This window comes from Theobroma cacao, chromosome 2, assembly GCF_053813885.1.
Source record: "Theobroma cacao isolate CCN51 chromosome 2, ASM5381388v1, whole genome shotgun sequence".
In the NCBI taxonomy this organism is placed as follows: Eukaryota; Viridiplantae; Streptophyta; class Magnoliopsida; order Malvales; family Malvaceae; genus Theobroma; species Theobroma cacao.
This window is the reverse complement of record NC_142640.1, coordinates 10322940-10345762: the sequence shown is the minus strand read 5'-3', so window position 1 is coordinate 10345762 and position 22823 is coordinate 10322940. Positions and strand designations below refer to the sequence as shown.

Sequence of the window (22823 nt, the reverse complement as noted above, 5' to 3'; positions counted from 1 at the left end):
ATCGATCTTACAGAGAATTGATTTAAAATTTTCCTAAGTACTAGAATTAGAATAATTTAATCTTATCCAAACAATCAAATTCAAATAACTAAGTAATTAACTGAATCTAATTAACCAAAATTTATACTAAAAAGAAAAATCAAAGTAACAAGATAATTGGGTAAAAATCGAATCAATTAAGTCTAGGATATCTCTCACACTTTATCTAAATCTCACATCTCTTCCTTAACTTATTTCAATGGGTTAAATTGCTAATCTAAAGTTCTCAATTATTTATAAAGGTATCCCGACTCATCTTATAAAAATATCTATTTTAACAAAAACACTATATTCCTATATGAATTGAAATTAAAACAGACTCATTAAGTTTAAACTCTAATTTGGTTACATAAAGCTTATAGGTATATCTCTATCCTATACGTAAATCAATTAATATGATTATATACTATCCCAATTTTAGTTTACACTAAACTCCATTTTTCAAGTTTGTTTAGGTTCATAAATCAATTTAATTGGTGATCAAACAATTAAAAGCATTAAGAACAAATTGGAATAAACAATTCAAATCCCATTAAAGATAAGCAAAAAAGAGATTAAAAGTTTAGATTACATATAAGTTCAATTGCAATCCTAAAAAAACAAATTTAGCTAATAATATGTAATAAAAACTTCATCCAAAGAAAATTAGTCATTAATCCAAGTCAAAGAAAATAAAAAAAAACACAAAAGTAAAGAGAGAAAACTAGTAGTTAGAGCTTTGTGATCTTAATTTTCTCACCAAATCTCTTGTTTTCTTACTTTGTTCTTGGCTCCAAATCTCCAAAATAGTTACTTGTTGCCTCCCTCTTAAAACCTTTAAAAAATGTCCCTTAAATAAGCTCTAAGTAACCTAATTTTCAAAATCCCATCAAATTTTTATTTTTGAAAAATCAACCAGTGCCACGACTTTGATTTCTTGGCGCTACGGCGTTGGTTTTTTTGCTATAGTAGCACTGCAACGCTACTTCTGCAGCGCAACGACGCTGAGCTTTCTGGAAAATTGTATGATGAGCCTTCATTTCACCAGCGTTACAGCCTTATTCTCCTAGTGTTACAGTGGTCTATCAATTTCGAACATGATTTTCACCCTAATATGCTTCGAACTAGGTAAAGTGGTAAACATAAAAGTTTTAACCCTATCTCTTAAATTTCCAATGGCTCAAGAATCATATTAATTGAACTTTTGGATTGAAAGATCTGTTCCAAATATTGTATCGTGTTCAATCTATGTGTACTGCAACAGTGCTCCGACTTAGACAAATATTTTGACTATGATGTGATCAGAACTGGGCAAATTGGTAAACATAAACGTTGTAACCCTTCTTCTTAGAATTCTAGTGGTTCAAGAATCACCCCATTTGGAGTTTTGTAGAGAGAGATATGGTCAAAATACCAAAACATATACGAATGAAACCATCACCATACTTGCACTAATTTTCGTTAAATGAGCATTTTTTTTATCAAATTTCCTACAAAAGTGATGCAACGAGTTAGCGTGGAAATAAAAGGTAGCACTTGACTATGCCTTTAAGGTTAATAACAAAGTTTCAAATATTGAAACTTTAAACTCAAGTTTGAGAGAAGAACTTAGTAATATTATTCGATGATTCAAAAACTAAGTCTAAGGGTCTTATTTATAATATTATAGGCTCAAGTTCTAACAAAACTGTACCTCTGGTTGTTTAGTACAACTATAATAATTAATAAGAGATTTAAATAAAATAAATGTTTTATTCGTAATTAGAACATGACTATCCTAAAATCTTAATACAAGTAAATTAAATAAAAAAAGAAATTCTATTATACCTATAATTCCTATGTAAGACTCCTAACTAAATAAAGAAAATATTAAAATTATGAATATGCCCATTTATGACTTTTGGGCTTTTGTTTTGGTTTCTAACACTCAGCCTGCTTTTAGATATTGTTTGCTATATGTTCTACATCAGTCTCCTCTTCTTGAGAAAAATTCGACCTCGAGTTAATTTGTATATCTGGATACAAGGGTTCATCTGATGAATGAAATGGGTAAATATCCGCCACATTAAATGTTTTAGAAATTCCCATTGTGTTTGGTAGATCCATAACATATGCATTGTCATTGATCTTCTTCAAAATCTGGTATGGTTCGTACTTCTTAAACTGTAACTTACTATAAGTCCCTACTAGAAACCTTTCTTTTCGTAGAAACACCATTATCTGATCTCCCACTTCAAAAATCTGTTTTCTGTGGTGTAGATCTGCAACTTTCCTGTTCTTGGCATTAGCTTGCTCTAATTTCTGTTTCACCTTTGCTTGAACATCTTGCAACTGATTAGCCATCTGCAGCTACATTAAATCCAGAAACTTTAGGCAACTCAACCAAGTCAAAAGCATGGTGTGGTGACTTTGGGTACACAATAGCACCAGGAATCAAGTCAATATGGTGCTGAATATCTCTTATGGGTGGTAAACCATCAGGTAAATCTTCTAGCATCATTTCATTGAATTCTGCTAGTAACGGTTTAACTACTTCTAAATGTTCTATTATTTTTTGATCCTCTTCAATTGACAACACCTGTTTCACAATTAGAGCATGCACCTTTTTGACTCCTTGAAAGCAGTCTCTATCTCATTCTCTGAATAAGTAAGGGTACAAAAATTACGCCCCTCCACTTTAGAAGCTTTGGTTTTGGCACTTCCTTTCATTAGTAATAAAATAAACTTTATGCCATCTTTTTCCAATTTATAGGTTTTTTCTCTTCATCATGCTGCGCTGCAACATCAAATTGCCAAGGTCTACCAAATAATAGGTGACAAGCATCCATATCCACAATATCAAAATATACCTTATCCTTGTATTTACTAATGGAAAAAGGCACCTTACACCATTCTATTACATGAAAATTCTTTGTCATCTTAATCTAGCCAATAGTGTATGGATTAGGGTGTTTCTCTGCTTTAAATCTCAAACTTTCCACAACATCCTTACCAATAATATTTTCGCAACCACCACTATCAATAATCACATCAAATAAACGGTTAGTGATGGTGCACCTAGTTCAAAATAATTGATATCGTTGAATATTATCCTCTTGTTTGGGAGACAACATCATTCTTCTCACCACATAGTTCTGGCCATCATCATCATCCTCATACTAGTCATTATCCCCATCTAGACCACAACAAATTTCATCATCTTTTTCTTCTCGTTCCACCACATGGACTGTTTTCCTAAGAAGACAGTCACTAGATCTATGACTAGGTTTATTGCATTTGAAACACTTCCCTGGATTTGGTTTAGCATAGGGATTTGCAGCTTTAAGCCCTTCTTTCGCTTTTAATACTTTCTACTTTCTAGCTGCCTTCTTTTCCTTGAACTAGTCGTTGCGTGCAAAACTATCATGAACTAATTTATTCTTGTCGTTGGATGCTTTATAATTATCCCCGCTGTAACTTTTGCGAGAATAATCAAGTCTGTTCTTTTCCTGCAACATCAATTCAGCCTTTAAGGCAATATTTCGTGCTTTAGATAAATTTTGTAATACTTGTACCCCTATCTTGTCTCTGATAACTAGCTTCAACCCTTTTAGATACTTGGCAACCCGTTGCCCTTCAGTCTCCTTCAGGCCATTCCACTCTGCAGGAATAATCAAGTCTGTTCTTTTCCTGCAACATCAATTCAGCTTTTAAGGCAATATTTCGTGCTTTAGATAAATTTTGTAATACATGTACCCCTATCTTGTCTCTAATAACTAGCTTCAACCCTTTTAGATACTTGGTAACCTATTGCCCTTCAGTCTCCCTCAGGTCATTCCGCTCTGCTAATCTTATAAATTCTATAGTATATTCACGTACAATTTTGTGACCTTGATGGCACCTCTGATATCACTGGAATAAAATCTACTCATAATCAGGATGAAGAAAATCTTTCTGTAACAACTGCTTCATCTTATACCAAGTTCTAATTGGTGTTTTCCCTTCACGATTCCTTCTAGATGCAACCTTTCCCAACAAGCAAAAGCCTCACCTTTCAATCTACAAGCGACAAGTCTTACCTTTTTTCTTTATGGAATTTCCATATATTCAAAAAATCTTTTTATTTTCACCATCCAATCCAAAAAATCTTCAATATTCATACTCCCATTAAAGCAAAAATATCTACCTTTAATCTGAAATCGCAAGTATCTCTGTCACCATAATCATTCCTTCCATATCTAGCATATCTTTCTGCTACATAATCATCTTCCTCTTCAGAATCTTCCATGTAGACCTGTTGTCTATGCCTGTTTGTAGGAACAGGTATGCCAACAGGTTGTTTGAGAGCTATATATTCTCCGGTACATGGCTTCTCGTCATTCCAATTTCTATTGGCATCTACACCTAGAGCATCAAGTCGATCTGCAATTTCTTCAAAGCGTCGTTCCAAATGTTGAAATTTGAGATCCATTCGTTGCTCCAAAGCCCTCAACGCCACCCCTTGATCTGCATATCACAAGGTCTCAGTTCTCTGATCTTCTCAATGAGAGCCGCAGCCTACCATAATTGAGTCATTTGCCATTAGATTGGATGAGTTTTTTCCACTCTGATACCAACTAACGTAATAAGTTAGTGTGAAAATAAAGGCTAGCACTTGACTATGCCTTTAAGGTTAATAACCAAGTTTCAAATATTGAAACTTTAAACTTGAGTTTAAGAGAACTTAGTAATATTATTCGATGATTCAAAAACTAAGTCTAAGGATCCTATTTATAGTATTATAAGCCCAAGTCCTAACAAAACTCTACCTCTAGTTGTCTAGTACAACTAGAATAGTTAACAAGAAATTTAAACAAAATAAATGTTTTATTCTTAATTAGAACATGACTATCCTAACTAAATAAGGAAAATATTAAAATTATGAATATGCCTATTTTTTACTTTTGGGCTTTTATTTTGGTTTCTAACACTCACCCTGCTTTAAGATATTGTTTGCTAGACGTTTTACGTAAAAAAGCAATAAGTGAAATTAACAATAACTAATCTTAAAGTAATTTAAAACAAAATAATATAAAATTTAACTAAAATAACTTAAATTAACTACTCAACATATAATCAAGTTTAAACTAAAAAAACACCTAAAATACTAAAATCTAAACCTAAAATCTCAAAAGTCTAGCTACTTAAGCTCTAAAAATATGTCAAAATAACTCTATATAATAGAATTATCAATAATTTGTAACAAGGGGAGAATAATAAAACAAGTCTAGCTAAGTTAAATTAGTTTAGGTGAGGAATACATAATTCATAATTAGTAGAAATACCAAAAAGACATGGGTTCCAATTGCAATCATATCCATGGTCATGTAAACATCCATTCTTTCAAACAAACTAAGGCCCATCATTCAATAATACTTGGCAATCGGGAAGAGCTGTTGCACGACATCATTTTCTCACTGGGGACTAGGGACCCTATTACCTATTAGCCATATATGCAACCTAAGATCTTTCGGTCAACTCTTCCATGTTGACATTCTAATCAATTTTATTAATGATATGCTTTATTCCATTTGCATTCATAGTCCATAAGTTTTCCAACAAGAAAATTGAAAGAATAATGTATATATGTTTTTAATCCCCTTTAACTCTTGAACTCTTCAAATAGCCTCATCATGGTTACCAATTGCTGTCTTTGAGGACTTCTGCTAGTTGAAATCTTCAAAGATAATCGCATGCCTCCTAGAACGGCCTTAGAAAACTTCTTATATTAAACAGTGTGTAAATATATGTAGCATCACTAACAACAGGGATGTGAGCATACTTGCCACCAAGAGCACTTCTAACACATACTAACAAGGTGAAGATGTAGAAGAATCCAATGCCAACCCTGAAATGCATCCCAAACTTGTCATTGTAGTGTATGAGTGGAAAAAAATTGCTTGTATACCATATTAACTGCAAGGCAGCCTCCAATAACATGCCCATCATCAAATGGAACTTGAAAAAGTGAGGCCAATCTTTATTCTTCACAATTCTAATATAACCAATGTAGCAATGTATCATTGAGAACCATGGAGGTAATCTCTTGATAGCTATTGGGACAAAATAAACCAAACTTTCAAAAATCTCATAATGTTTTGCCAAAGGTTGAACAAAATATCCCGTGTCAGAAATCTACAAAGCTATTAAATAAAGGACACATGCCAAAGTCCTCCACCACCATTTTGGCTTCTCGATTATCACAAGTTAGTTAAATTTGAATATATCATCCTTGTATGCCCTTGGTAAAGAACGTGATCTTCGTTGTCTAGCTAAGAAGTGGTTTATATGCCGCAAGTCACCTTCATCTTCACCTAAAAATTGTGATGATAAGGCGATAAGGTGGTTATACTGTGTTCCTACCAAAGGATCATAAATTATTAAAATAAAGTTAAACAAAAAAAGAACACTAGAACTCGAGCATCATTGTTTGTAGCACAAAGCCAACGCTGCTACTAGCGAAGAGTGTATCTTGACCAGAGGTGACTCAATAAGTTCAAAGACCTAAAGCGAAATATTCAAATGAGGCTTGTTTTATTAAAATTAAATAAAAATCAACAATTAAAATTTCTAATTCAAATAAATCAACTATCACATAAAATAAAAATAATATAACAATCTAATATAAACTCTAAATTAAAGTAAAAAAAATGTAAAGATTAGAACAATAGTAATTAATTATTGAATGCTTATTGCAAACCTCAAATAAGGCTCACGACTTTATGAAGATAATAAAAGAACAGACTTTCTGTGTATTCTTTGGAGAAAAATTGAAGTTAAAAGAAAAAAGAGCAAATGAGAAAAGAAGAATTCAAAAGTATATATTATACATTGAAAAAAAATTAGTTTTATATATAGGAAAAAAATAACTATTGAAAATCATTAAATGAGTTGATTGAAAATAAGAGAAATAAATGAGAAAAAAATAGCTGTTAAAAATGATTAAATATATATGACCGTTAGTTGAATGAAAATAAGTAAATATAGTTGAGAATTAATAGCATTTTAAAAATAAAGAAATGATAAAAAATTGAGATTTATTAGGCTCATAATTAAAAAAGTGAGAGAACAAATACTTTTATTAATTATTTTTTATTTTTAATATAATTAATTATATTATAATTATTATAAAATTATAAATCCTCCCTAAATTTGGGGCCTTCCCAAATTGAGGGCCTAAAGCCCTTGTTTGGGTGGCTTCACCCAAGGGCTGGCTTTGATCCTGACAAATATGTCAAGATGTTTTCTGAAATGAACCTCTATCATTCCTGTTTTTCGATCATGCAGCATTTAGCAGATACAGAGAACCCAATTTCTTTTTTTTTTTTTTTCACAAAAAAAGGGAAGAAGATTAGAACCATGGATTAGAGAGTAATATCATTTATTATCGACGAAATATGTTATACATCAGCAACAAATTAGTATCTAAACTAGCTTCTAGTTTCCTTTTTTCCCTTTACTGAAGCAGAAAAAACTGCATCAGTGATGAATTCAGTAATCGGAACTTCATTAAATGTGGAAAAATCAAACAACAAGCTTGATGCAAAGTAATGTACCTGTAGAAGACAAGAAACCCCGTGCACAAATGTTGCTTGACAATAAAAGATTGGCCTGCGAACTTGACTTGCATGCGACATTTAAGGGCTTGTAGCCTAGTTGGATACTGCTGAATCGCTTTAGAATCAAATCCTTAAGACCTGATCATATATATATATGTCACCAGGGCAACACATAATTCAGCTTAAAAAATAGGATACAAATATGTTCGAATTGTCTAACTAATTAAATAACCAAAACTTTCCAACAATTCTAGCAATTGGTCCCCATAAATTACAACAATAGACGGATTATCAACAGCCAAAAGCAGGTAAAAGAATATATCCCATCAAAGTTTCATATTTAACTGTGAAAAAAATCAGTCAAATATCTCAATCAGAAAATTGAGTTTTCTTTTTCACCTTTACAAGCTACTCAAAAGGGGAAATAAATCCTACATTACAAAGGTGAATAACTGTTTGCACCCAGTTAGGCAAAGAAAAATGACAATAAGAAATTGTAGATATTGTTGCACCCTGATCAAGTGTGAATGGTCCAGATTAGATTTAAGCTATATAATCATAATCTTTAAAATAAAAAAGCCCAAAGAATTTCAGCAAATTCAGTTAAATTCGTGACGAGAGTGATGTGCATTTTTGCAGGAAAACCATTCAGCAAATGTAACTTGTTTATTTACTTTGTCGAACAGTTCTGAGCCATTGCTTATTAATGTTGCAAAAAAATAAAAAGCATTTTAAATCTTCAAAAAGACCCGGCAACATAGAGAAGAAAAACGAAACCACGAGTGACCAAATTTTCCTTTTGTCTACTGTGTGTGTGGAGGAAGAAAAATTGCAAAACAGACATTGACATAGCGAGCTAGGAAAACACAAAAATAAACAGATTAAAATAAATGCCCAAAAACCCTAAGAAGGCTAAACCACGATATATATGATCTTTTCCAATTACTACTAAACCACCGCGAAACTTTCCATCAACTGGGAAATGAGAAGCCACAGCCTTGTGGATAAAAAAACAACCACAATAAATAAATTTGAATAAAAAAGAGTCTACCGAAGAGCGGCAGAGGCTGAGAAGAGGGTGGGGGCCAGAAGTGGTGAAGGAGCGGCGAGCTTGGGGCAGCCCGGAGCAGAGACCGTAGCTATTGGCGGAGCCATCTGGGGGGAAGGGTCTGTCGATAGAGCGACTCAGCAAAGCAGAAAAGGAATGTTGCTTTGCATGCACGAAACATGTGGTATTTATAGTTACGGCCATTCCCTGCGTGTTTCGGGGCCTGTCGTTGATGTTTTCCTCTGGGATGTTCGCGAACCTGTTGTGTGGCTGTATTATTTCTCAATGACGGGCTCCGTTGGACCAAAGGGGGTTGCAGGAGAGCCCAAAATATTTAAATTCTATGTTGATTTATAAGTTTGTTTTACATAATTAGTTTGTTTCTTTTCCATACACATACATCATATGTGTCATAATTGATTAGGTGTTTGAATTGAGGAAATAAAATCAATAAAAAATCGACATAACTATTATTAGTTTCTAATTTAGTATATATTCATATTATACTAAAATTATTTTATTTTCTTTTAATTTCCCTAAGGCTTCTATCAATTTTTCTCTAGCTCTCAGCTCAGTGTAGCCATCTGTCATCTGTTCTCCCTTTCACCAGTCTCCATCCTTGATCTGGTCCCTTCTCTTCGTCTAGTCACAGCTTGTAAACTTTTTTATCCAAAAAATAACCTAATTAGGAGAGCATGACCCAAGAGGAAAGTTTTTCGGTGGACTCTAAGTTCATGGGCCTAAAAGCAATACTGAAGAAAGGCAAGCTAAACGCAACCCAAGTTACTCAACCCCATTTGTATTTTGTGAAAAGAATAATAAAAACTCTGCAAAACCTCAATTCCTTAATCCTGAAAATCCCTGGTAATGGCGAAACCTTTCTAAAGACGAACCGGCCTATAATTTCCAATGACAATCCCCACAATTGCATCCAATTTCTCACTCAAGCCTTCTCTCTTTCCTCTCAAAGCTACTTCAATTTCTCGTCTCTCAATCCCGTCCCGTCACCAATCCCTTCGCTCATTTCCCTCAAGAATCCCGGCCTTCACACCCAAGCCGGCCCTCAATTTTCTTCTTCTCTCCGACAAAAGATTGGGGTTTTCTCGCAATGCAAAATCCGAGTTTTACGTTAGTGCAAGGAATGGAGGAGAAGATGGCGGTGTTGACGAAGCTGAGAGATTGGCAAGAGGAGAGAGTACAATGCCCGAGAGGTTCAGATACTTGACCAAAGAAGCTCCTGATCCTCCCGTTAGGTGGCCTTTCTTTGTTGGTGAGCTTCTCATCTGCCTACTGAGCTTAATATTGGACGTTTCAGAATTTGTATCTCTTTTAACAATGCAATTAATGAAAATCCCGTGAAAACTATTATTGGAAAATATAACCATCTGTATATCAGAATTGGATTCCCGTTACATCATCATTTTCACATAGAAGATAACAGTGTTTGTGTATATTCATCATCTTATTACTCCATTCTTAAGAGTAATTCATGGTGTTTCTCATCCGCCTATTATTTCCGTTAAAATTTCTGCTACGAAATGAAACTTAACATTTTGCGTCTTGAATAGAAAAAAAGACAAATATCTTCCTAGAATGGTCAAGTAAAATTTGAAGCACATTTTTCAATCGACAGAAGGCTTTAAAGCCATGCATATCTTTACATGTGTAGGGAGCAAAATATTGGCGGAAATCTGTTGGCCATGATAATATTGGGAATGAAATGATTGTAATCTGTCCTAATAAGCTTTTGGATGAGTTTAGGATGTCGTTAAAGGCTATAGTTACTTCTTTGCATTGACCTTTGCTTCGTTTGTTGAAGAAACAAAAACATGTTGCAAAGAAAAGTAATGGGGAACTGGCTGACAATTGATACTTTCATCTAGAGATGGGATGGAAATTTCTTACTCATCAAATCGAACCTTTAGAAGGGAAGAAGGTTGAACATTTTATTTTGGGGCCGGGGTTGGTTCAAATAAGGTACTAAGAGTAATCATATTATGTTTAGTTCAGGCTAGTCTAAATCATAGGATTGTAACCAAAAGTTTAGAATAATGCTAACTAATTTTCTTTCTCTTTTGATTAATGTGCAGCACTAGCATTCCTTCTGTATGCATGGAGGGCAGTTTTGTTTGAGCTATCTAAATGGAGACAGGCTGCATTTGGTATAGTTCGATTTGTGAGATACCTCCTGAAACTTGCAGTCGCCTTTATCTTCCATTTCATTGGAGATCCAACCACTTCCTTAATCAGATGTATAGAGACTGTGATCTACAATATTAGAGCTTTCTACTCTGGGATTGTAGCTTATGCTCCTGTTCATGAGCTGACTTTGATCATTGTGCTTGCATCAGCAGTTCTTTCCATTGCTGAGGCTACTGTTCCAAACTCCATAAGCTGTCAACCATATATGCTTACAATATCTGGTCTAATTGGTTATGCAGCTGTGATTGGCTACATTTCCGAGCCACTCTACTGGACTCTTCTATTGGGGATATATGGTTTCTCACGCTTGATTAAAAAGCGTGATGATGTTACATCAGCACTGCCAGTTGCAGCTGTAATGGCTGCCATTGGGGAGCCTTGGGTTAGGATCCTGGTGATAACTTCTTATCTAGCTCTAGCTATCTTTCACCATTCAAAGAAGCTTTCCGAAGTTGAGGAGCCAATTGAAGGTGTAGCCGCAGAGAGACGGCTCCCAATGCCATTATTAGGTGCAGCCTTGGCCATCGGTGTCCATCTTGCTGCTAAGTGGGCTGGTAACCGGCATTTGACATGGATGATAGTATGAGGTCGAAGAATCTGTTTCACACATTGTTTGTAAAGACAAAGTGATCTTATGTCAGTTTTATAACGGATGATTTTACATTCTGGTACTTTGTTGTCATGGTTTTGGCCTTTTGAGTTGAGTAGCCTATTTCCGCTCCGTTTTCGTTTTTGCTCTGTCTTTGTTATGATAATAGTACTATACATATTCGGAATGGCATCATTCCTCTAATTTGATTATGTTCATGTCATCCTGAGGAACTGGTAATGACTAGAATATCTTGAGAAACCATGATGCAGTATTAATGATTGAAGTAGGAAATGATCTCACAACCAAAAAGGTCTGTAGATGACGTATAGGGAGAAATTCCCAACAAAATAAATAAATAAATATGGGAAGAAAAAAAAACAAGTAAAAGGAAGAAAATGAAACTATAATACTAAACAAATCAGCATTAGCAAGCCCAATGCCGGATGGCTCAACAAGCATACATTTTCACGGAGCTTTGAAGACAGAAGAGAAGGACTTCTTGGTGGGCTGAAGGGCCCAATATAAGAAGTTTTAGGTCTTACAGTTTAGATCGCAACAGAACAAAACCATATTCTAACGTGACCCAGCCCGTGCTGAACTAGGGTTTTGAACATATCAACCCTAGCCTAGGGTTTGGAAGGAGCTCTATATAAACGATTCAAGGTCGCCTCTCTTCTTCATCGTCTCATCTTTGAGCTTCCGGCCTCGAGGTATGTTAACGTCAATACTCAGCCTCCTCTTTGAGATTTGTTGAGTCATTGTTATTTGTTATGATAAGCATTGAAGAAAAATATTGTGAAAGTTATGTCTGCACGTACTCTCCCGGGCTTCTCTGAGTCTCTACCTTTGAAGAAAAAAGCCCCAAAAGTCGTGCTAAAGCCATGCCGTTTTACGTGTTGCAGTATAGCCTTTACTTTTCCACCGGCTCTTCTGTGTCAAATCAGCGGCTATATCTCCAATTTATGTATTACTGCTAATCATATTTACAGTAATAGTTTTTGCCTCACTACACCTTTAGCTTATTTTCAAGATTTAATGATTCATTGGAAACTAGGCTAGTCATAGAGGCAAATATTGGATCTGGCGGTGTTACACGTGGGGGCATGTCTTTCTATGATTTCGCCTCTAAAAACATCCGCTATACTTTCGGTCGTGTCTATTTATTCGTTGGCGATGATTACATTTAGTTTTATCCGCGCTTCTGAGAGCAATCGATGAAGCATATATAAGCAATAAAATGGTTGAATTTCTTGATATGAGCCAACCTCTGTTTCTTATTTTATGAGAAAAAAATTTTTTCCTTTATTTTTTTTTTTTTCAAAATCTACTTACGTACTTGGCCATGAGGATTTATATACAGCTTTTAATGCCAGTTCTGCTTCAGAAAATTCTTGATTGAGAAGCTGTTTTACATTCTGAGCCTCTCTGATTTACCAACCAATTTTATTAAAATGCTTTATTTTCTTACTACTGTTCAGTCTATGATGATTTATCCGTTCGTTTGAGGTGTAGATTTCCTCAAGACCCTGCTTACAGGGAGAACCTACTTGGGGTGCTGCATCATTCATGAAATTACTGGATTTTGCTGAGACCTTTTTTTTTTAAGATTGTTTTAGAATTATAATATATGTTTTTTTTGGGTGCCAATGATGATCAAATCCAGTTTGGATGAGGTGCAGTGGAGCCAAGTCCCTGTTTTACAGGGAGAACCTACTTGGTAGAAGCTGCAATTCACTGATGTTAATGGATTCTACAGAGGCCGTATTTTAGTTATGAAATGATTATTAACTAGTTAATGTGTTTGTATTGTTTTGATTGAGTTAAACTATACTCTAAATCATTTACATTTTTTGTTGTTGGTTTAGAGTCTGAAAAACTCAAATAGTGTTGTGTTGTCATCAGCTTCTTCTCTTGCATTTTTAACGAGATTGGAGTTAAATAACAGCACTAAATTTTTTTTCCTTTTGCAGGTGTTGCGTGGTTTCTTCTGCTTCTTCAGAGATTGTTGTACCTGAAATTGTATATTGTAGTCTACAGGAAAAAAAGTAATTGTATTTAACGTTTGAAAGAATAGAGCAATGAAATTCAAGTGTCGTTTATTTGATGGAATTGTGCCTGCTTACTTTGTCTGCTACTGTAATAATCGGAACTCCCTGGCAACCTTCCTTTCCGGTGATTGTGATATGTGCGATGTGTAACTTTTAGAGGCCAATGTAGGTTGCATAAAATTAAACATAACAACATGGGAACGCAACTTTGATAGATTTAAATATATCATTCAATCATATCTTAATCTGGATAGAGAGAGGGCAAACCATGAAGGAGCAAGTTTTGATCAATTTAAAAAATTAAGATTAAAATTTGTGGCAAAGAGCCTTGATTAGTTGGTGATCCTATTACCATTTCTTTGCCTCAATACGGTAATAGCAGAGAAAGCACCCTGGATCCTCTTTTTCTGGGCAATCCCGATCCACACGGACCACACCTACAGGCTTCATAGAAATTGAAATACGTAGGAGCCGCACCATATAATCTTTTTTGCCTGCTCAAGATAACATTAAAGTCACCCCTAACCATCCATGATCCTTTTATCTCTGATAATATAATCCTCATTGGCTGGTGCAGCCGTTCGAATTCCCTTTCTCTCTATTATAAAAAAAAACCGTGTACACTTAGCATAAATAAAGGAAGCATAAAAAGGACTTGATAGCCAAGGAAATGACAACCGAACATGCAAACATTGAATGTGATCAAGGATGATTTCACAGGTAACCTCATAATTTCAGAAGAGCCAAATTTTATTTGAGCAGTTACCAACAGATCCATCAAAACCCAATCTCCTTCTAAAATATTCAATTTTAGTAGCATCTAACATTGATGCCAACACTGCTAAAATTTTTAAATTATGCATCAATTTAAATTTTTTTAGTCGCCTTTGGAACACTTTACCAGTAATTCCTCTAACATTCCAGATTAAAGAATTAGTCATGGATAAGTAGGAGCAGGCGATAAAATCAAAATCATCCGTTCTATCTTTTACCTCAATATCTTCATCATTGGAAGAGTTGTTTGTAACTGGAACATAAGAGACCTCACTGTCTGATTTGCGTCTTCGATGGGTAGAAGGGTGGATTTCCAAGTCTGCACTACCAGAACCTGCATGGGATGGAAAAGAAATATTTTCCCTATTAACAGCACGCTCACCTGGTTTTTTATGCACTATAGGATTGTTTTCATCACTACTTTTCAAAGCTTCACCAGAAATCCTCTTTGCTGCATTAACATCACCAGAAACCCTTAAAGCCTTAAATACAACCTTCAGTGATTTTTGCATGGGTTCATCATTTTCTACTTGGACAACAGACTTAGTCGGCCACAAGGGCTGCTTTTCTTTTCTTTTTTTTTTTTTTTCTCTATTTCCTTACTGTAAGATTTTGAGCATTATCCATAGCCCACTGGATGTAATCATGATTCCTTATATTTTGAACATTATAAGATGATTTTTCAACAGCTTTAGATTCAATAAAACCCCTTGCTTCAATGGAAAAATGTTGAGAGCCTTTTGCCCTTTTGCCTTGCATCAGAGCCACGATATCTCTCTATTTGTCTATCATTTCAACACTATCATCTCCAAAAACATCTCCTGTACATTGGACCTTAACTTCTACATCCCCCTTCGATTTTTCCTAGCCCCGGGGTTGAGAATAAAAATTCTGGGATTTTTCTGGTACAGTGTTCACCGTGTTTCCCATGCTCTGTTCTACATTTTTATTTTTCCTTTCCACACCTCCTACTGCTATCACATTAAACTGATTAGAAACTGCCACTAGAGGATTCTTGGAACCATTTGCAGAACCTATTTTCATCCCCATCGAATTTTTTACCCCACTTTTACTTGATTTTCCTACCCCCTGCCACTACATGCTCTGTTTTGGAGGATCCAATCACAATGCTTCCTTTCTTTTTTCTCCATCGCCGATCAATACCTTTTCTGTTTCTTCTTGATCTTTAAAATTTATTCCTTCATTCTTTTCTCAAATGGGGACCATAGTCTGCTCATTTGGTTGTTTACCAATACTTGTAGGTTTCAGCTCATGATTCTTAGATTTTTCTTGCCTGTTCCCAAGCACCAAATAGTTTGAAACGCCATCACCAACTTGGTAGCAATGAGTGCAATATTCTGGCATCTTAGAAAACTCAACCTTCTGAAAGTATCCCCTGTGATTTCTTGTTGGGAAATTGCGGAATTGTCTCTAAAGAATTACCTAAGATATAACCCAATCAATAGAATAAAGAAAGAAAGAAATCAAGCACATCCATAAGAACACAAGAATTTACGTGGTTCGGTCTTTTGATGACCTACGTCTACGGGCACAACAACAGAGAAAAATTCACTAAGAGAAAAATCAAGAGATTACAAGAACAGTCTCAAACTCATAACCCTTATCCCACGTACACCTAAATCAGTCTCTCTAAATCTAGGTGGTGATTATTCTTTAACCCATAGGGTCCTTTTATAGTATCAAATACAATAACCTTATCCTAATATAATTAAGAATCTTATCCTAATAGAATTAGGAATTGTTATTCTAATCTAACTAGATTTAAAGACTATTTTATAAGGTATACTAATTTAATTAGAATTAAACAATCCTAATTAAATCACAATTCAAGACTATCCTAACAAATCTCCACCTTAGGCTTGAATTCACCAAGCTCCACCTTACGAACCAATCTCTGTCGACACCGCCACTGCCCCAATGGGCCTCAAGCACTACGAACACCGATCAAGTCCAAGCAATGCTTGAACTTTATCCCAGAAACTGACTTAGTTAGCATATCTGCCGGATTTTCATCTGTAGCTATTTTCTTTACTACAATCTCACCTTTAGAAATAATCTCTCGAACGAAGTTACACTTGACTTGGATGTGTTTGGTTCTCTCATGAAACATCTGATTTTTAGTCAAATGTATAGCACTTTGACTATCACAAAACACAACTGTTTGTGTTTGTTCAAAACCAAGATCACTAACCAAGCCTTTAAGCCACAAAGCCTCCTTCACTGCCTCGGTCACAGCCATATATTCAGCTTCAGTTGTAGACAAAGCAACGGTTGATTGAAGAACTACTTTCCAACTGATTGCAGATCCTGAGAGAGTGAACACATATCCCGTTTGAGATCTTCTACTATCTAGATCACCAGCAAAATCTGAATCGGAGAAGCCAACCACATTACAACTAGTGTTTACACCTCCTTCATATACTAAGCCAATATCTATAGTGCCTTTTAAATATCGAAAGATCCACTTCACAGCTTGCCAATGTCCTTTTCCTGGTTTATCCATGAATCTACTAACCATACTAACAGCATGTGAAATATCAAGCCTAGTACATACCATAGCATACATAATGCTACCCACTGCATTAGCATAAGGAACACGAGTCATGTACTCCTTCTCATCCTCCGTTTGTGGTGATAAACCAGTTGAAAGTTTTAGGTGTAGTCCCAATGGAGTAGTCACAGACTTAGCATCTTGCATTCCAAAACGTTCTAGTACCTTTTGAATGTATTTCTTTTGTGACAAACATAATCTCGACGCTCGTCTATCTTTGACAATTTCCATACCCAATATTTTCTTTGCATCACCTAAGTCTTTCATCTCAAACTCACCACTAAGCTGCTCCTTTAAAACATCAATGTCTGACATACTTTTGGCGGCAATAAGCATGTCATCCACATACAACAACAAATAGATAAACGAATCACCTGGAAGCCTTTTATAGTAGACACAACCATCATGTACACTTTTAGTGTACCCTTGTGCCTCCATGAACATATCAAACCTTTTATACCATTGCCTAGGAGATTGTTTTAAGCCATATAATGACTTTTTAAGTAAACATACACAATCTTCCATACTTGGAACAACGAATCCCTCAGGTTGTTGCATGTAGATCCGCTCTTCAAGCTCACCATGTAAAAACGCTGTTTTGACATCAAGTTGCTCCAACTCAAAGTTAAAATATGCCACTATAGCAAGCAACACGCGGATTGAACTATGCCTCACGACAGGAGAGAATACTTCATTATAGTCAATTCCCTCTCTTTGTGCATACCCTTTTGCCACAAGTCGTGCTTTAAATCTAGCATTTTCAACCCCTAGGATCCCTTCCTTTTTCTTGAAGACCCATTTGCATCCCACAACTTTTTGGCCTTTAGGTGGTTTCACAAGCTCCCATGTTTGATTTCGGTGTAAAGACTCAATCTCCTCATTCATAGCAGTTAGCCATTGAGAAGACTCGATACAGGTAATTGCCTCACGATAAGAGTAAGGCTCATTAGTCTCTACTTCTTCCGCCACAGATAAAACATAAGAATCAAAATCACACTCCACACAAGTAACAAAATCATCAAACTTCTGAGGAGCTTTTGAAATCCTTCTAGATCTGTCTGTAGCAATGCTTCGTTGTTGTATATGAGATACTGATTCTTGTTCCTCTTGTGATTCATTTTGGATTTCACTATCATCTTGCACTGTCTTAGGAGCATTGATTTCAAGCTCCACCTGCTTGTCCACTTCTTGGTCTGATGAGATTGCAATTCTAGACTTTATCCCATGAAGTAATGCAGACTCGTCAAAGGTAACATCCCGACTTAACATAAACTTTGGGGATTTCGGATCAGTACACCACAGTCGATAACCTTTTACCCCAGATGCATAGCCTAGGAATATGCACTTCTTTGCCCTCGACTCAAGCTTACCATCATTTACATGAGCATAAGCAGGACAACCAAATACTCTCAATATAGAGTAATCAGCGGGTTTACCTAACCAAACTTCCTCGAGAGTCTTTAATTCAATTGCAGTTGATGGAGACCGATTTACCAAGTAGCAAACCATGTTGATAGCTTCTGTCCAGAATACTTTAGATAAACCAGCATTAGAAAGCATGCATCTTGCTCTTTCAACAAGTGTTCTATTCATCCGTTCTGCAATACCGTTTTGTTGTGGTGTTTTGATGACAGTGCGATGTCTAATGATTCCCTCATTCTTGCAGAATAGATCAAACTCACCTTTGCAAAATTCCAAATCGTTATCTGTTCGAAAGCGCTTGATCCTTTTCCCTGTCTGCTTCTCGATCAATGCCTTCCATTGCAAAAAGGTGGTAAACACTTCACTTTTAGCCTTCAGAAAATACGTCCATACTTTTCTTGAAAAATCATCAATAAATGTTAACATGTATAATGATCCACTTTTTGATGCCACAGGAGAAGGACCCCATAAATCTGAGTGGATGTAGTCTACTGTACTCTTGGTTCGATGTGTAGCAATGCTAAATTTCACTCGGTGTTGTTTGCCATAGATGCAATGTTCACAGAAATCTATCTTCCCAGTCTTTTGACCACATAGTAAACCACGCTTACTCAATTCTGTCATTCTTTTCTCACTCATATGACCTCATCTCATATGCCATAAACGTGTAACATCATCATCAGGATCATGGGATGAGACTACAGAAGCAGTTCCAATAATCGTACTTCCCACTAGACGATAAAGGCCACCAGATAACTTACCTTTCATGATAGTTAAGACTCCTTTAGATACCTTCAAGACACCATCTTGGCCACTATATTTGCAACCCTTCTTATCTAACAAACTCAAGGATATCAAATTCTTTTTCATGTTAGGTACATGTTTCACCTCAAGTGCCCTTACTATACCATCAAACATCTTGATTCGAATTGTGCCAATCCCAACAACTGAGAGAGAGAAATCATCTCCTAATTGTACAGTGCCCATATCAACAGATTGATAAGTTGTAAACCAATCACGCCTAGGATATATGTGGAAGCAACAGGCCGAATCTAAAATCCATGTATCCTTCAGGTTACCATTAGTAACTGCAAGAACACTATCAGCTTCCTCAAAAGTATCAAAATCATCTTCAACTACGTTTGCAGTATTTTCAGACTTATTGATCTTTTCATCACCCTTGAATTTAGTACAGTCTTGACGAAAGTGACCTTTTTTACCACAGTTCCAACAAGTCTTTCCTCTTTATCTAGATTTGGATCTAGATTTACCTTTTCTGTCTATGCCTTTCTCTTTACCTCTACCTCTATTTACAACCAAACCTTCTGCTTGATTTTCATTCCGAATACCACCAACTTTCTTCTTTAATTCCTTGGAATTTAAAGATGCCCTTACATCCTCGAAAGTGAGAGTGTCTCGGCCGTATAGCATAGTATCCACGAAGTTTTCATACGATGGAGGCAAAGAACATAAAAGAATTAGGGCTAAGTCTTCATCCTCAATTTTAACATCAATATTCTTTAAATCAAGAATAACTCTATTAAATTCATCAATGTGGGTATTAACGGACGTACCTTCACTCATCTTGAGAGTATACAATCGTTGCTTCATATAAAGCCGATTCGTCAAAGACTTGGTCATATAAATACTTTCGAGTTTAAACCACACTGCAGCAGCAGATTCTTCATCCGTGACTTCTCTTAGCACCTCATCAGACAAAGCAAGGAGAATAGCACTATGTGCTTTTTCCATAAGGTCATCTTTCTCACCATCAGATAAATTCGAGGGAAGATGTTCTTTTCCCTTCAGTGCCTTCAACAGTCCTTGTTGCACTAGCAATGCGCACATCTTAACACGCCACAGGCTGAAATCGTTTCTTCCATTAAACTTTTCAATCTCATACTTGGTCGACGAAGTTGCCATAGCGAGATTCAGATTGACCCAAGACCTTGAAGCTCTGATACTAGTTTGTTGGGAAATTACGGAATTGTCTCTAAAGAATTGCCCAAGATCTAACCCAATCAATAGAATAAAGAAAGAAAGAAATCAAGCACACCCACAAGAACACAAGAATTTACGTGGTTCGGTCTTTTGATGACCTACGTCCACGGGCACAACAACAGAGAAAAATTCACTAAGAGAAAAATCAAGAGATTACAAGAACAGTCTCAAACTCATAACCCTTATCCCACGTACACCTAAATCACTCTCTCTAAATCTAGGTGGTGATTATTCTTTAACCCATAGGGTCCTTTTATAGTATCAAATACAATAACCTTATCCTAATATAATTAAGAATCTTATCCTAATAGAATTAGGAATTGTTATTCTAATCTAACTAGATTTAAAGACTATTTTATAAGGTATACTAATTTAATTAGAATTAAACAATCCTAATTAAATCACAATTCAAGACTATCCTAACATTTCTCTTGTTTTTTGGTTGCTAATAACGATCCAAACATTGTTGATCGGAGGTTGCAGACAATCATACGCCACGCACACCCAAGCCACACTTGGTCTTGTGCCATTGGCTATGGCTTCATCAAAGAATTGAGGATTCCCGTTCGTTTTAGCAATTATCATTAATGTCGATTTCTCATAAAAGGTGAGCCTTCTAGTTTGAGAAGGAGATCCAAACAGGGATGATTGAAGATTCTCATTCGAGTTGGAAATCTAAAGTCCATTTGAATGTGTGCATCTTCTGGTTAGCAATGAACCATACCTGCCTTGACCAAATTCTGTTAAAATCCTGTTCATTGTAAAGATTGATGAGGACATGCTTATAATCGAACCATTGGATATTATAGGGACCTGAGAGACTAATGTCAGTGAAGGCGTGCCAGATATCATTCAATCGTAGCATCTTGGTGAACTTTCCTACCACCGAATGCTTGAAAGGTTCCAATAAAACTTCAATCTCATATTCAAAAAGGAGTGTTGCAGGCTTGTCTTTGTAACACACTAGACTTCGTGAGGGAGAGATTAGGGGTGCCTTTTCTATTGTGGCGATAGAGAAAAAGGATTTTTTGAGTGCATAGGGAGAAACAGTGAATTGCGACTGGGCTTACATGGCTTGCTGCAACCCATGTGCAAATGGCGACTGTGTTATATGACTGCTGTAGGGGTTTGGGAGGTTGACGGTAGCCTTGGGAAGAGAGTAACAGTCGCCAGAGACTGGTTTGGTGGGTCCAACGGCCGACTATTGGCCAAGCCGTGGGCCATTGAAAGTGGTGGAAAATCACCTTGGTTGAGAGAGTTTTGCATTTTTTTAACTTTAACTTTAATTATTTATTAAATTAATTAAAATAATAAAAATTATATTATACATTATAATATTTTTAGATATATTTTAAAATTAAAAGTAAAAATGATTTATTAAAGTAATAATATTCTCAAGTCAAACCCAAACTAACAAAATCATATCCAAGCTCAACGAATAACCTAACATATGGATATCTCTACGTAATGTAATCAATGGTTCAATTAGAAATATTGAAAACATTGAATTGACTTAGTAAAAATATTGATTTGTTCGAATTTTACAAGAATTTCGAACAAATTGAAAATCATAATATTTCAACCGGTTTAGTCGATTTTCTCGTTATCGAACTATTTTCAATATATAAATGAAATAAGGATAAACATTCATATTAATTTCAAGTTTTTAAAGAATTAACATCTCTTTCTAAGGTTGAGCAACAGGCGGTTCCAACCAATTAAGGCCAATGATTTTTGGTTGTAAACAGGTCGATTGAATGACTTTGGTTAAGGATTCGATTGAGGGCATTGGCTTTTGTAGTTTCTTGGCTCGGTTGTCGGTGGAGAATCATTTCCCCTAACATTGACCGAATAACCAACCAACAATTTTTTTTGTTCTTTTAAGTATTGGATAATGTTGTAATATAATTGGGATTGATCTTGTTGAAGGTTTCTATTAACTAACCTTCATTGTTTTGTTCAAATTTGTTAAAGATAGTCAACGGTTGTGACTGACATTATTTTGTTAAATAACCTTTATCTTGTTGAAGATAGTCAAGGGCTATGACTGACATTGGTTGAGCTTGAATAGGTTCTTTTTTTGTTCAAATTTGTAAAGGGTGTTTTTTTGTTAATGTAAGGTATGATAAAGATGAGTCTACCAGTTAGTAGACTGTTTGTAAACATGTAAGTTAAAACTCTACTACACAAGTATACGTATTGAATAAGATAATACATAAGCAAGCAAATTATAGATCTTACAAAGAATTGATCTAAAATTTTACTAAGTACTAAAATTAGAACAATTTAATTTTATTCAAATAATTAAAATATGAATTCTAATTAAACTAAAAACTACTCAACTAAAACTAATTTAATTAAAAATTAAAGCAACAAGATAATTGGGTAAAAATCAAATCAAACAAGTCTAGGATTACAATATCCCTCACACTTCACCTAAACATTACCTCTCTTCCTTAACTTATTCCAATGGATTGAATTGCTAACTAGAGTACTCAATTATTTATAAGGGTATCTCGACTCATCTTATAAAAATATCTATTTTAATCAAAACACTATATCCCTATGT

The 22823-nt window shown here is 35.3% G+C and overlaps 2 protein-coding genes, 2 long non-coding RNA genes and 6 other non-coding genes across 10 annotated transcripts; 9 read left to right on the top strand and 1 right to left on the bottom strand.

Moving 5' to 3' along the window:
* Window positions 1–5502: 5502 nt before the first annotated feature.
* On the bottom strand, window positions 5503–8828 carry TIC20-IV (translocon at the inner envelope membrane of chloroplasts 20-IV). The gene is given in 3 exon segments (XM_088803860.1): window positions 5503–6395; window positions 7593–7733; window positions 8648–8828. Coding segments are annotated over 3 exon segments (903 nt in total). The 5' UTR covers window positions 8751–8828; the 3' UTR covers window positions 5503–5736.
* A 600-nt stretch (window positions 8829–9428) lies between these two features.
* EMB1923 (embryo defective 1923) lies at window positions 9429–11566 on the top strand. Its single transcript, XM_007043430.3, has 2 exons — window positions 9429–9913; window positions 10734–11566. The coding sequence occupies exons 1-2, from the start codon at window positions 9553–9555 to the stop codon at window positions 11429–11431; spliced, it is 1059 nt and encodes a 352-aa protein (XP_007043492.3). The 5' UTR covers window positions 9429–9552; the 3' UTR covers window positions 11432–11566.
* A 347-nt stretch (window positions 11567–11913) lies between these two features.
* On the top strand, window positions 11914–13649 carry LOC18608634 (uncharacterized). The gene is made up of 2 exons (XR_016024789.1): window positions 11914–12147; window positions 12916–13649. It is a non-coding gene; the product is annotated as an uncharacterized LOC18608634 (long non-coding RNA).
* LOC148764023 (small nucleolar RNA snoR134) lies at window positions 12246–12392 on the top strand. The gene has a single exon (XR_016024948.1). It is a non-coding gene; the product is annotated as a small nucleolar RNA snoR134 (small nucleolar RNA).
* On the top strand, window positions 12606–12700 carry LOC148764022 (small nucleolar RNA U36a). Its single transcript, XR_016024979.1, has one exon. It is a non-coding gene; the product is annotated as a small nucleolar RNA U36a (small nucleolar RNA).
* On the top strand, window positions 12772–12863 carry LOC148764021 (small nucleolar RNA Z223). The gene has a single exon (XR_016024981.1). It is a non-coding gene; the product is annotated as a small nucleolar RNA Z223 (small nucleolar RNA).
* On the top strand, window positions 12915–13029 carry LOC148764020 (small nucleolar RNA Z278). Its single transcript, XR_016024935.1, has one exon. It is a non-coding gene; the product is annotated as a small nucleolar RNA Z278 (small nucleolar RNA).
* On the top strand, window positions 13080–13197 carry LOC148764019 (small nucleolar RNA Z278). Its single transcript, XR_016024934.1, has one exon. It is a non-coding gene; the product is annotated as a small nucleolar RNA Z278 (small nucleolar RNA).
* On the top strand, window positions 13285–13392 carry LOC148764018 (small nucleolar RNA snoR97). Its single transcript, XR_016024977.1, has one exon. It is a non-coding gene; the product is annotated as a small nucleolar RNA snoR97 (small nucleolar RNA).
* Window positions 13650–18496: 4847 nt separating the features above from the next.
* Window positions 18497–18821, top strand: LOC148764017 (uncharacterized). The gene is made up of 2 exons (XR_016024836.1): window positions 18497–18602; window positions 18709–18821. It is a non-coding gene; the product is annotated as an uncharacterized LOC148764017 (long non-coding RNA).
* The last annotated feature ends 4002 nt before the right edge of the window (window positions 18822–22823 follow it).

Coding starts and splice junctions, on each gene's coding strand:
- EMB1923 (XM_007043430.3), top strand. CDS start 9,553: ATGACAATCCCCACAATTGCATCCAATTTCTCACTCAAGCCTTCTCTC. Junction 9,914..10,733: donor TAGGTGGCCTTTCTTTGTTG/GTGAGCTTCTCA, acceptor ATTAATGTGCAG/CACTAGCATTCCTTCTGTAT.